Source organism: Diabrotica undecimpunctata, chromosome 8, assembly GCF_040954645.1.
Source record: "Diabrotica undecimpunctata isolate CICGRU chromosome 8, icDiaUnde3, whole genome shotgun sequence".
Taxonomy (NCBI): Eukaryota; Metazoa; Arthropoda; class Insecta; order Coleoptera; family Chrysomelidae; genus Diabrotica; species Diabrotica undecimpunctata.
The window spans coordinates 104,758,390-104,773,114 of NC_092810.1; the positions used below are offsets into that span (position 1 = coordinate 104,758,390).

The 14,725-nt window shown below is 34.8% G+C and overlaps 2 protein-coding genes and 1 long non-coding RNA gene across 7 annotated transcripts in view; 2 read left to right on the forward strand and 1 right to left on the reverse strand.

Moving 5' to 3' along the window:
* Positions 1-14,725, reverse strand: part of mim (missing-in-metastasis) — a 182,555-nt gene that overhangs the window by 146,627 nt on the left and 21,203 nt on the right. For all 5 annotated transcript variants that reach the window (XR_011951638.1, XM_072540682.1, XM_072540679.1 and 2 more), the window contains exons 2-3: positions 7,630-7,691; positions 36-109 (exon numbers count right to left, since the gene is read on the reverse strand). Coding sequence is in view for 4 of the 5 variants with exons in the window: in XM_072540682.1 (XP_072396783.1) it covers positions 36-109; positions 7,630-7,691 (136 nt within the window). In the remaining variant the exon portion in view is untranslated. The remainder of the gene's footprint in view (positions 1-35; positions 110-7,629; positions 7,692-14,725) is intronic.
* The window catches only part of LOC140447811 (uncharacterized), a 192,703-nt gene that overhangs the window by 74,749 nt on the left and 103,229 nt on the right, over positions 1-14,725 (forward strand). The gene's annotated exons all lie outside the window — the stretch shown is intronic.
* LOC140448508 (uncharacterized) lies at positions 9,008-9,515 on the forward strand. The gene is made up of 3 exons (XR_011951726.1): positions 9,008-9,081; positions 9,200-9,250; positions 9,307-9,515. It is a non-coding gene; the product is annotated as an uncharacterized lncRNA (long non-coding RNA).

Sequence of the window (14,725 nt, forward strand, 5' to 3'; positions counted from 1 at the left end):
AAGAAAAAAACAGTTATAAAATTAAGGGTACTTACCTCTTGTATTTGTCGCTGAATCAGCAATCTTTTGAAAGGAATCCAAATAAGCTGTGACTGCCAAAATAGTTGCTCTAAGGATAAAAAATATATATAAGCATCTAGTATTAGTGTTGATTTAAAATCAAATAAAATTGTATAATATTATAAGTAGAAAAATGTACCTAATTGAATGTTTCAAACGATAGACGGAAAGCAACACTGAATAAAGTGATCTGACGCACCAAAAATCAAACCATTTGACACACGCGTGGATATAACTACCTTTAATAAATACCAGTCAATAAATCAACGCAAATTATCTTTCAGTGATGATCTGAACTTAATTGCTGGCATCGATTAAAAACTTAAGAGCGTTTGCATCCTTCTCAACTGACAGAAATATATATGAGCCTTACAATAAATGGGAAGAAAACCTAATGTAATGATATCCATTCTGAACAATAGAGCTAGATAGAAATATTGATGCAAACTTTAGTGTGAGGAATTACAATTTTGACAAGAATCGTAAACAAATTCAGAACCGGTGATAATTTCACAAGGGGAAAATAAAAGGAAGGATACTGCTAACAAACGGTTGTTGTTTCGGATTAAACAAACACCTAAAGTTAAGTTAAAGAAACCAAACTAACATTTATTCTTAAGAGAAGACGAGCTATACGCATAATTAAAAACTGCATATATGAGAAATCTAATCTTGCCTTGGTGTAATCGCATTGAAGAATGTTGGGAGGAGGCTGAAGATCAGAGTGGCTTGTTCGTACAGGTTACTTTTGTGTAGACAATATGCTCTGTCTGAAACAAACAATAGAAAATCCCTTGGAATACAATATGGAGACTCACATGGTATTTATTGATCATCAAATGGGTATGATAGTGTCACCTTAGCAAAGCTGTGGCAGGTGCTAGACGACAAGAAAATTCCATAGATTTACATTAATGCACTGATAGAGTTGTACGACAATATGACGAGTTCAATGAAGATTACACCTACGCTCTTTAGGATTTATCTGGAAGGGGTTTTGGATATATGGAAAAGAAAATGTAAACCTGTGGGTATTGAACCCATGGAAAGAAGAACCAGAGAAAGAAGAGCAAGCTACGAAGATGCAAGACGGAGGGCCGATAAAATATGCTGAACAGAGAAAAAAAATACGAAAACGGTAATATACAGAAAATGGAAGAAAATCTCCAAAGCAACGATATAAGGGAAGCGTATAGATATCTACGCAATTTAAGAGAAGGATACAAACCCCGAACAAATATATGCAGAAATCAAGAAGGGCTAATAACCAGTGATCCAAAAGAGATTAAATCAGTCTGAAAAACCTGTTTCAAAACTATCCTAGACGCAAGAACATGAAGAGCATATTGACATGCATCACATTGAGGAAGATACAGAAAATATAGACTCCGACGATGGAAGAAGTAAAACAAGCAATACGAGCAATGAAGAATAATAAGGTTCCTGGTATGGACAACGTCCCCTCTAAGCTATATAAATTAGGTGGCGAACCCCTAGTAAGACAAATGCATATGCTTATGAACAAGATTTGGAATGAGGAAAAGATCCCTAGCGACTGGAAAACCGGGATTATATGCCCAATCTATAAAAAAAGAGATAAACTGAAATGCGAAAATGATCGCGGAATAACCCTCTTGTGCACAGCGTACAAAGTTTTTACTTATATACTAAATAAACGACTCCAACAACTAACTGAAAATATTATCGGAGAATATCAAACCGGTTTCCGACAAGGAAGACCTACAACTGACCAGCTATTCACAGTGAAAAAAATTCTAAACAAATCGTGGGAATACGACATTGACGTCCACAGCATATTCATAGATTTCAAACACGCCTACGACTCAATTACAAAAATTATATCAAATATTGCATAGCTTTAACATTCCCCAAAAATACATCTGACTAGTAAAAGCAACAATGGACTAAACAGCAACTGTCAGAGTATAAAATGAGCTCACTGGGAACTTTTCAATAGTCAAAGTATTAAAACAAGGAGACGGGCTGACACAAACACTATTCAACCTGATGAACCTGACTCTTGAATATGTAATAAGACATATGAATATAGGAAGAGGTAGTCTCCTAACAAATAAATCAATACAGATTGTTGTCTATGTCGATAACATTAGCGTCATGTCTCGTAGAACAGAAGAGGCAGCAGAAATATATTCACCATTAAAAACAGGGGCAAAAGAGACCGGACTATAAATAAATATTCAAAAGACAAAAAAAACTAACACAGGCAAGAGCTAGGGGAAACAGACGCACGGTTGAATTAGAGGACGATATTGAAACTGTAGAAAGTTTCACATATCTGGGAGTTACATTAAACACGGACGGAACAGAAGAACCAGAAATTCAAAGAAGAATATTAAAGGGAAACAAAGCTTACTTTTCACTCGCCCATGTGTTCCGCTCCAAAAACACACACTGAAGATCGAAAATCAGAGTCTACAAAACTATTATCAGATCAATAATATATTATGGATGCGAGACATGGATGACGACAGAAGACAAAACGAAAGCTGGAAGTCTTTGAAAGAAAAGTCCTAAGAAAGATATTTGGACCTATTAACGAAAACGAAGTATGGAGATCCAGGTACAACCATGAACTTTACCAACTGTTCAAAGAGGCACCGATCTCAGAACTCGTTAAACTTCAGAGATTTCGATTGGCTGGACATGTAGTGAGAATGGAGACTGAAAGATTGCCAAAAAGAGCCCTAGACAGTAAAATGAAGGGCGTAAGACCAAAAGGAAGGCCACGGAAAAGGTAGGAGGATGAATTGGCAGTGGAAGCGCAAAATTTGCTAGACGTGAAAACCTGGAGAAGATTAGCGCGGAACCGGCAAGATTGGGGCATAGTCTGGAGGAGACCAAGGCTGTAGCGCCATTGGAGAGAGAGAGAGAAAGAGAGAGAATCATTATTCATCTGAAGATTACAACCCAAATATAACGAGACTATTCAGTCCGCTGTGTCTCATTGACTGAAGGAGATGGATGCTGCAAGTTCCACGGATGACTTTATAAATGTTAATTTATCACTGAATTTTTGCAGTATTGATGAAGGAGCTATTCTATCAACATCACCAACTATGATGACTGGTGCAGTCATGCCATTAATATCGTACTCTGATGAGACTACTGCAGAAATGTCATTGCAAAAATGTCGTGTTAAAACTGCTGCAGTTCCAACACAATTACCGTTAAAATTAGTAAAAAACGATCTCATTACCAGAGGTAGAACACGATGGTCCTCTTTCGAATTGCTGGTGGATTTACTACTGCAGATTTGTATTGCAATAAACAGAACATTTTGGACAGTGATTACTGTTTTTCTTTCTGTTCCAAAATTACAAGACATTGACATCAAGTCCCCTGAATTCAAAAACATAACATGGCGAAAAAAGGGAATAGTATATTGCCACATCTGAAAACACTAATGCAATGTTTTACTTTTTTTACTAGACATTTTCCAGTTGATTGTTGGAGCCAGGGTTTTAACGTTTAAGCTTGCGTCTCTTCAAGGAATGGGGTACCTACTAAAGTATTGAGTGAGTATTTGAACTCGGCGATTGCATGGAGTCTTTAGTATTTGTTTGGCTCTGTTGTTCGAGCCTGCAATGGTTCTTAAGACATACTTCCTGCTGAGGGATAGGATTCTGTCCTTGATTGGTGTGATATTAGCCAGTATATATATATGTGTGCTGATGGATAACTCCTGCCCCGCCTCATGCAGTATCTAAGGATTTTTCTTTCAGTTGTCGTAATGGCATTAATTTCGTAGGTCTTCATAGAAGCATAAACGCATGCCTTGTACTCGTTGTACTCGATGATAGGCGTTATGAATGTTTTATAGGTGTGCAATAAAATTTTGGATGACGTCTTGCCCAGTTTACCGGACAATACTGTCACGAGATTAAACCTCTGTCTAGGGTGTCTTGAATGTCGGTTTTCCAGTTGAGAGTCCTATGAAAATAAACTCCCAAATAGGAAACCGAGTTTCTGAGAATAAGGTCCTCTCCCAACAGGGTTATTCGGCCCTGGACATTACGACATTTTGAATTTTTAAATAAAATTGCTTGTGTTTTGGAGGGATTTATGGTCACTCTCCATTTATTGCACCACCTAATGACTATGTTAAGGTAGTTTTGTGCTCTGTCGAATACTGACATCCGCTCATGCTTTCTGTCTAATCCTGACGTGAGGAGGGCAGTGTCGTCAGCGTAAAGCAGAAGGGACTCCGATCTTTGCTGTGGGCAGGGGATGTCACTGTTGTAAAAAGTTGATTATTAAAGAAACAAATAGAGCTGCCCTTCAAGAGAATGGCAACACCACGTTTTCTGTGACTGAAGTACAAATTTGACAATATATTGGCATACAGTTATACATGTCTTTGTAAAGGTAAATACGTTTAGAAAGCTATTGAAGTACAAACTCATTTTAACAGATTTGCAGTACAATGACCTGTAGGCAATTTCAGAATATCAAAAAATATTTATCTTTTGCTGACTTTTGCTGACACAACAGAATGCAAAAAAAGGTGAACCAGGATCCTTTGATCTAATTATCCTTTCGTTCATATCAGGACAATTCCACAGAATCAATAAAATGCAACAACATGTACGGGGATACATGCCTAATAAACCCCATAAATGGGGAATAAAATTATTTGTCCTATGCGATTCGTACGGATACTCCTATAGATTTGAAATTTACAATGGAGGTGGTGATAACATCATCCTACCAGGAAATCTTGATCTTGGTGCAGCGTCAAATATAGTTATTCGATTGTTTCAGATTATCCCTGACTTTAAAGACTACATTATCTACTTCGTCTTTTAGACTTCATTGCCACTGCTAGTGTATCTTCGCACACGGGTTATTTATTCATTGGGAACTATTCAAGCCAATCGACTTGGTAACTGTAAATTACCATCTGATAAAGATCAGTAACTGACCCAAGAAGTACTGTGCTTTGGAAAGATACAAAAAAGGTTCGTCTAGCTTCCACATATATAGGACATCAGTCATTCAAACAAGCGCTTAATCAACAACAACCAAACAAAGCAGTTCATTATGACAGAAAAAAAGCGGTATAGGTATTGACGTGGACTGCCCACAGATCGTCAAAGAATACAACAGTCATATGGGTGGTATTGATCTTATGGACAGTCTAATGGGCAGGTACCACATTCGACTGAAGACTGGAAATCCCATGTTCCGGATATTTTATCACCTGATTGATATGACAGTGGCCAATGCCTATCTTCTACATTCTAGAATTCATCTACAACATTCTGAAAAGATCAAATTTCCACTGTTTCGCAAGCAAATAGCTGCTGGTTACTGCAAATATGCACCAATCCGTGACCCTAGAATCGGACAGCCCAACCCAATATGTCTAGGACTGAACCAAATCAGCTTCGTCCACCAGATGATGTGCGATATGACGGTATAGATCATGATCCAGGTATGCATGACAAAACCAGAAAGAGAAGGAGCAAGTATTGTAAGAAGTCTAATACTCAGGTGTATTTCATGAAGTGAAATCTCAATTTTATGTATTACATCAGAAAAAACTGTTTCTATGACTTCCATCATAGATAGTTCACTATTTTTTATATTTTTATTTTTTGTATTGTTTTACTTTTTTAGTTTGTTACGTTTTTGTTATTTTAATAATAAAAATCATTTCCTTAGTTATACTATTCAAATAATACCTCTTCTAATTTCCTACACCTAAACCGTAATGACCGTCTCTAGAGACATTCTACCTTCTTTCTCATCTTGAGGTCAAACTATAATAAATATTTTTAAAAAAATGAACATGAAATTAATTCTAAAACTCAAACTATCCTACTTAATTAGAAATTATCAAATATTCTGAACCGTTTAAAAAAAAAGTTAGAGGGTTGAGGACAGAGATGAACTGGATATATAAATGAATTATTTTCTGATAATAGAAATAATCTTCCACAAATAAAAAATGAAGCCAGTCCTGAAATATTAAAAGAAGAAATACAAAACGCAATTAAAAAAAGCTAAAAATGAAAAGCAACGGGAACTACGACAACTCTATTACAATAATATTACATTTAACGCAATATACAAAAATGGTATTATTTCTCAAGAAGAGCTGACATCCACATTTATTCCAATACCAAAAACAGCTAATGAACACGTGAACAAAAGTTGGAACTTGAAATTAGCAAGACCCAAGACTCGGTGGGGATATAGAAAAGGACAAGGCACCTAAGAAGCTCTGTTTGCTCTAAATCTTCTCACAGCGATGCTTGGGCGTCAGTCAAGAGATACAAGCCTGTTTCATAGATTTCGAGAAAAGGCTTTTGACAGGGTACGTCATAATTTACTTAAAGATATTCTTCAGAGCAAAGGCATATATGATAAAGAACTGAGAATAATCCTGAATTTATACTGGAATCAGCGAGTAAATATAAGAATGGAAGATGAAGTTTTAGGCGTAATAAGAGTAACACGTTGAGTAAGGCAGGGATGTATATTATCACCACTACTGTTTAACATCTATAGTGAATATAAACATTTGTCAGGAAGTTTTATCCAACACAAGTGAAGGAATAATGTCAACAGAGAAGTAATAAATAACATAAAATAGGCAGGCAATACTGTGCCGGAACTGTGGCAAGAACATCGGAAGAGCTTTAACTTTTGCTAGAGAATGTGAATAGAATAGGTATGCAATAAGTAAGGTATACAAATTAATACCACGTATATGATCTTGGGCCATATTCCAATTATCATACAGACGTTACTATAGATTCACCATTCAAATGGTGAATAATTACAAATATCTGGGAGCTATGATAAACGAGAAAAGTGATTAAAATATCGAGACGTATTGCGGCTAATGGGCAAAAGGCCTGAAGTAATACTTACCATAAAAAATAGAAAATTGGAATAATAGGGCCATATAATGAGGGGACAAACATAAACATTCCTACAAAATATAATGCAGGGAATGATTGAAGAACGAAGGAATCCGGCCGCACCGCAGAATAATGTATTGGATGAAAAATATAAGAAAGTGGTAGTTGCACCACAAACGAACTACTTAGAAAAGCTGTAAACAAAGTTTAGCCTTGATGGTATCCAATCTTCGATATAAGAGAGGAACGGAAGAAGTGGGCAGGATATCCAGCCAGCGCACATGAAAACTAACTTGAGATTAAAGGATGGTACTAATAAGCATGTCAAAATGTGGTAAAGGTACATCAAGATGCAAATAATGAGACTGAATCAAGAAATAAGCTAACTAATGCCTAACGTCACACCAATTATGATGATTAAAACATTGCTTATATTTATCTTTAATAGTTAATATGAACCTACATATTATGGTTCTCTATTAAAACCAGTTAATACATACAATATAGTGTTGATGTATTATCGCAAATTTATGCTAAGTTTCTATTCACTAGCGCTATAAACGTTATAAACGCATTAGCTCTTTGATCACAAGAGTACTATATTTATAGATAGTAATTTTAACAAAAAAATTGATAAATACTGTAGTTAAATACTTACTTAAGGGAAGAATGGAGCTTTGTAGCCTTCGTGATGAAATCCTCCCATAAAGGCATTCCATTCTTAAAAAAAAAGAAAAAAATTAGTAGAATAGCTTGACAAAGCTTTATTAAAGATATACTAACATGTTAGAATATTATATGGAATGTTATCTGTTCATTCTTTTTATTGTTCATTCGTAGTTGTGCTTTATCTTTTATTCAAAGCAAAAGTTTTATAAAATTATTTAATGTGTTTGTTGAAATATCAACATATTATGTTTCTAATTTAATTGCCGCTCGTAAGTCATAAGTCGAGTCAAAATTTCGCTGACAAAGGCGCCGCTATCGGGCGATATAGACTTGTTTAAAAAATAAAGCGCATAGTAAGCGCATATTGAGGCTTCTCAATTATTACAAAGACAGGACCCTCTTTGTAAAAGGTTGCCTATGAAGTGAAAAAAATATATATGGATTTTGATATTGATATTAGAGAGATATTGCTCAATTTTGCACTTGCTGTATTACAGCACGCGTTATTTTGACAGTAGAGCATGCGCAGATGTGATATTTGGCTTACGCTGCGTTATTGAAAATACGGCCTGCCGTTATTAGGGGAGCCGTTACGCTTTGCGGTATACGTTGCGCTATTTTCTTTCTTAGGTTATGTTTGTTGTTTGTTTCATTTAAACCAAGTTTGTTTGTAATTTTTTTTTTTTCAAAATGAGTACATCAGACAGTAGCAAACGGATCAGATTTACGTCTGATGACGATTTGTGTTTGTTAAAACAAGTCAAAATCCATTGACCTATCCAGAAAATTGGAGGATAGTTCAGGAGAACATGAGGAGTACAACAGGAAAATTCTTTATTATAAGAACTCTTAAGGATCATTTGTTTCTCTTGCTCGATATTTGGAAGAAAAAAACTGAAGCAGATCAGAAAAGGTTTGTTGCATTATTAATAAATTTTTTAACAAATAAGACTGATGACAATAAATATGTCTCTGATCAGAAAAAACACATTTTGAAAGAGTAGTATACATATTGTATGATATCTAGACTATTTTGTATTCAACAAAATATAACAATTATAGTTTTGTTTTAGATCAGGAGTAGAAGAAATGTATAGTGAAAGAGACAAATGTTTGCAGGAAATAGCAGATATGTGTGCCGATTTAACTTTGGCACCTCCTCCGAAAAAGAGGAGAGCTATTTCTAAGGAAAAGCAAATTATTGAATTGGGTCGAAAAATGAGGGATAATCATTCCTCAGTATATATAGAAAGTGAGACCAGAAACACAACACAATTAGTTGAGGTTGATCATAGTTATGGTAAATATTATGCCTTTCTTCTTCATAATAATATTGTTTAACATAACTATTTTTCAGTTATTTTACCGGAACATCAAGCTGAAGAGGTAGTTATAGAAAATGTGGTGGCTGAAGAAGTAGAGTCAATGCAAAATACACCATGTTAGTATTTATTTATATTAAAACATATATCTTGTCAAACAAATGTAATGTATGAAAGATGCAAAAAAATGATATTCAGAAAATTAGCTTATTTCACTAACTTCTTTCATTATTTTAGATATTCCAAGAACTTTAGGTAAGGCAGAAGAGAATAAAAAACAAATAATGGGTATGTTTATTATGTGTAATAAAATAAAGATAAGTATTTACACTTTAAATGTTTAGGACCAGTAAAAAGGAGGCAAAATAAAAGTGTGTTGTTGCGTACAAATGGTTTGGACTATTTAAACAGAAAGAATGAAAAAGACTTTAATATAAGAGCCAGGGAATTGGCAATAGAAGAAAAAAAAACAGAATTAGAAGAACGAAGGTTAAAGTTAGAAGAGGAAAAACTCAGATTTCAGGAAAAAAAATGGGAGAATGAACATAATGAGACGAAGTTACACAGGGAATTTGAAAGACAAAAGATGAAAGCAGACCTGGCCGAAAAAAAGAGTACTATAGCTCTTATTGAATCACAAACAAAAATTATAGAATCATTATTAAAAAGATTACAGAAATATAAGACTGATGTGTTTCCTAGTTATGGAATTGTTGTGTAAATTTTATAAATAAAAAGTTAAAATATTATTACATTTTTATTATTCCTCTATATGTAGATAGTTCTCATGTTTTGGGGTTGTTTTTCTTCTCCTTTTAGTTATAAAGGAGAAGAAAAAAATATTTTCTAAATTAAATTCTTTATTTTGTGGAAGTAATACATGTTCACCTACAATGTTATTTAAAATGGTGAATTCTATATCATCATCATGAGCATTTGCTAAAATAAGTGCTTCTAAATCATAATCCATTTTCGTTTAAGCAATATCTCTCTTTGCGATGTGTCAGCCGTATGTCAAAACTGTCAAAATAGCGCGGCGTAAATAATGCAGCGCAGGCACTTGTCAACTTTGCAATAACTCTCTATTGATTCATTCTCCGACCGCTGTTCCGACAAGACATTCAAAATATACACATTTCGCATGTTTAAAGATTAATTATTGTCTCTATTTTCTCGTGCATTTGTAACACACTGTAGTAGTGAATAGCTTGTTAATAAGTCAAAATAAAGATTTATTATTGTGCATATGGTGCTGCATATATTGTTGCTTATGTATACTGGTGCTTATTAATTTGGTAGCAATTTTCCCAATCGAAGAAAAAATATTTCAACCCATCTTATGTGTGAGATTGGAACAAGGATCCGCACAGTGATAAAAGGAAAATAATGTTTGCAATGTTAGTCCTACTGCACAACGAAATAAACTAAATGGTGCAGAAAACTATAGAATTATAATAAAAGCACAAAACTGAATATAAAACAAATCAAGGCTTAAAAAAATGGTGCGGAAGGAAGAAGCAAACTGATTGTAACAGCAAAATTCTCTCAAAAGATTCAGACAGAATAACCATTATTCTAAATGCAATATATGGTGGTGTACAAGTGGTAAACACGTGTACCGTGTGTATTAACCGTAGAATGGTACACTGGACTCATTCCTAGAGAGCAGAGGCTTAGATTCTCAGTACCTTTACTTTACCTTTACCACTTTTAGTTTCAAATCAACTGTAACCGTAACTGTTTATCGGGCGCTAATAGCTATTGTAAAATATTTATGGGTATCACATACGACACCACAGTACAATTCCCGTTATAATTTTGAATATATGGCTTCAGTAAATGGCTTCAACAAGCAAAGCGTTGACTCAGGCTGAGTTGAAGAAATTGTGCGTGCTTATGAGGCTGGTGACTTGGTGAGAGTGACTAAGATGTCCCCTTTAAATAATACAGAATCTGGAATGATTGAGTGAGGATGAAGACAAAGAGCTTAGTGAAAGTGAACATTCTGATACCATTTTAGCAGAACCAGAGGTTAGTCAAGAGGAGAGTGAAGATTCGCAGAAAGATAGCGATCAAAAAAGAAAAGTAGCATATGGAAAAAATGGTTTTAAGTGGTATAAAACTCCGTTTTTCTCAAAGAACACTCGCACAGTTCAAAAAAACATAGTACTTCGTCTACCAGGTCCAAAGGCTCACGCTTCAAATACACTAAAGAGATTCTGGCTTGGAAACTATTTTTCAGCGACTAAATGATAAACTATATTACTCAATACACAAACTAAGGAATCTCTAAACAATCTACTAAATTTAGTGAAACTCCAAGTTTTACAACTGTTACAAGCAAAGAAGAGATTTTGGTATTATTCGGTCTTTTATATACGAGTGGTGTTCGAAAATCTAGCTACCTGAGTACCTCGGATTTATGGTCAAAAAAAATTGGAATACCAATTTTCAAAGCAACAATGTCACAAAAACGCTTTGAATTTTTGATTAACTGTCTTCGTTTTGATGACAAAACAACTAGAGAGGAAAGGAAACGTGATGATAAATTTTCACCTATAAGATTTCTTTGGAATGAATTTATTGAAAATTGTGAAGCTAATTACACTCCTGGCGCATATGTGACAATTGATGAACAGTTGCTCAGTTTTCGGGGCAGATGTCTTTTAAAGTTTATATTCCAAATAAACCAGACAAATATGGAATTAAAATCGTTATGTTGTGCGTAACACACATGTTGTTGGCACCAATAGAAATGTCACCATGGATAATTGATTTTCGTCCTTAGATCTTGCAGAAAAAATTTTACAAAAAAAGTTGACAATGGTTTGAACCTTAAGAAAAAACCAGTCTGACATTCCGCCCGAATTTCTTAAAAAGAAAAAAATTGTTCCAAGTTCTGACTTTGCTTTTGACGAAAATAAGACGTTAATACCATTTTCTCCAAAAACCAAAAAAAATTGTTCTGTTGCAGTTGTTCAATTTTTCACATGCGAAAAATCATGTCATTTCGCTGTATTAATTACTATCATTCTACCACAATTTTACGATCATTACCTTAATCCAACCCTTGATAATACTTCCTTCTCCAAACTTCAACCCCACCTCATTAGAAATACAGACAGTTGTAAGGTAGCAAAACGAAAAAGACTTTCTCTTGCCTGTTGCCTATCGCTAGGAAGAGACGCTCTCTCTTCCCTGTTGACTATCGTTAGTAACAGACCTATTCTCTCTACTGTTGACAGCAACTAACAATAGACATTCTCCCTCTCTCCCGCTTATAGTTACGCGAAAAATACCGCAAATAATCTTTTAAATCGTATACAGACGCAAATGTGCTCTATCTCGTGATCTCAGTGTTAGTACCGCGAGACACTTGTTCAGAAACCGGTAACCCGGACAGCTTCCCCGTACAAATAACAACCGCGAGTGAAAGCCTGTAAATACCGCGAGTGTGTGTGTGTGCAGCAGAAATATTGGCAAGACTTTTTATAAACTTGATTTTCTATAATCTGTATAACCCTTTACTACACATCCTAATTTATTTCAACCAGCCCTATGTAATACAGTCCTCATACACTGAAATTATATTCATAATTTCACATATGTACACCCTTTTTGTACAGCAGTCAACATTTCATACTTATGGTGTAATTGATGAAGACACTAGCAAGCCCGAGATTGTTTTATTTTATAACTCTACAAAAGGAAGAGAAGACGCTTATGATTAGTTGTGTCATTCTAAATCGGTGTGTAGAAAAACTCGTCGGTGGCCTCTTAGAGTTTTTTATGTCATGCTTGATGATGCAGGTATTAATGCTTATGTTATTTATAGCGCAAATAGAACCAAATCAGATCCAAACTTAAAAATTACTCCCAGGAAAGATTTTCTGAGGCATTTAGCACTAAAGTTGGTGACTCCGCAACTAAAAAAGAGATTAGAAATACCAACTTTGTCCATGTAGATTTTTGACCTCCATGATTTTGATGTTCTTGGTCAAGAGGACCAGCCAGTACTCAGAAATCAAGAAACTCAACCTCCAACCCACAAAAGATGTCAATCTGCCAACAGAAAAGGTAGAGACATCCATGATTTTGATGTTCTTGGTCAAGAGGACCCGCCAGTACACAGAAATCAAGAAACTCAACCTCCAACCCACAAAAGATGGCAATCTGCCAACAGAAAAGGTAGAGACCTGTGCATCCGTTGTAAAGCTTGCCTTTGTGCCGAACACAGAAGACCAATCTGTCCAACTTGTACCGAAGAAATTTGATTTTTTTTTGTTATAACATGTTCTTTTCTACTTCTTTAGAGTCTATTTTATAACTTTGCACAATAACAAATGTAAAAAATACGTATGTTTTTGATTTCTTAGTATAAATTAAAAAAATGTCTGTAGTGTCGTATATGACACCACGGTACCACTAATTACCTAAAAAATATGGATACCATTCCAAGTTTAAGAAAGTTTTATTTTTTTCTCTTACGTCTAAATTAAAATTGTTAAGCTCCTCTTAACAATTAACAAAAAAATTATCTGATCTCTGACTTTACAGTATTTTTTTACAGCACTTTAGTACACAAATATTAATCATACCCTAATAAATACAATCCAAAACTTATACGAAGATATGAAGACATCTATTAAAATTCGTAAGACAATTTAAAGTAAATAAGGGGTTACGCCAAGGATGTTGTATTTCTCCAACATTGTTTAAAATATATGTTGTGTAAACTTTTATGCTATCGAAACGAAAATGTCACGGAATGTGATTAACAATTAATAAAACAAAGAGAATGATTATTAAATCTCTGAATGCAGTATTGCACAAATAGTTAAGAAGATTGAAGCCTTTGAACTTTGGATATACCGGAGAATGTTGAGAATTCCATGGACTGCCAGGGTCACCAATGAGGAAGTGCTGAGAAGGATGGGTCGAGACAAAAAATTGTTGAGAACGATAAAAGTACGCAAGACTGCATACATTGGACACATACTAAGAAATAATAAATCTAGTCTTCTGCAGGTCATCATGCAGGGTAGAGTCGACGGCAAAAAGGGAATAGGTAGATAGAGGAAGTCATGGCTGCGAAATATTCGAGACTGGACAAACATGACTGTAGACGAATTATTCCACGTTGCAAAAGACAGAGAAGCTTTTAAAAATGTGGTCGCCAACCTCCGTTAATGGGGACGGCATAGGAAGAAGAAGTATTGCGAAGTAAGCATATCGCCAAATAAAAAAAAATAAGAATATATTATAGTTTAATAAACAGGTCGCATATGTATGGGATTGAAACTTGGCAATTGAAAGAGAACATAAAAATAGGAACAATTGAAATACGACGCCATAAGACAGATTAGGAATCAAAATTATCGAGAATTAGAAACAACACAATTAAAGACCAGGTGGGCATACAGAAATCAAACTTCAAAGGATCCTGAGAGTTGATTACCTATATATAACCAACGGTTTTTTTGGAATCGAAAGTTCTGCCATTGCACTCCACATCTGATCCCTTTTAATTATGCCGTATACTTGTCGGAAGTCCATGAAGAGATTATGGATAGTTCAATTGAATTACCATCCTTTTTCAAGTAGTTGCCTTAGAGTAAAAATTTGATCTATGGTCGATCTATTTTCCTGAATCCTGCTTGGTATTCCCCCATGAAATTTTCTACAAAAAGTCTATTTAACAAGATATTCGATAAGATTGTGGATGCCGTATTAAGTAGGGAGATTCCTCTATGATTGGAGCAC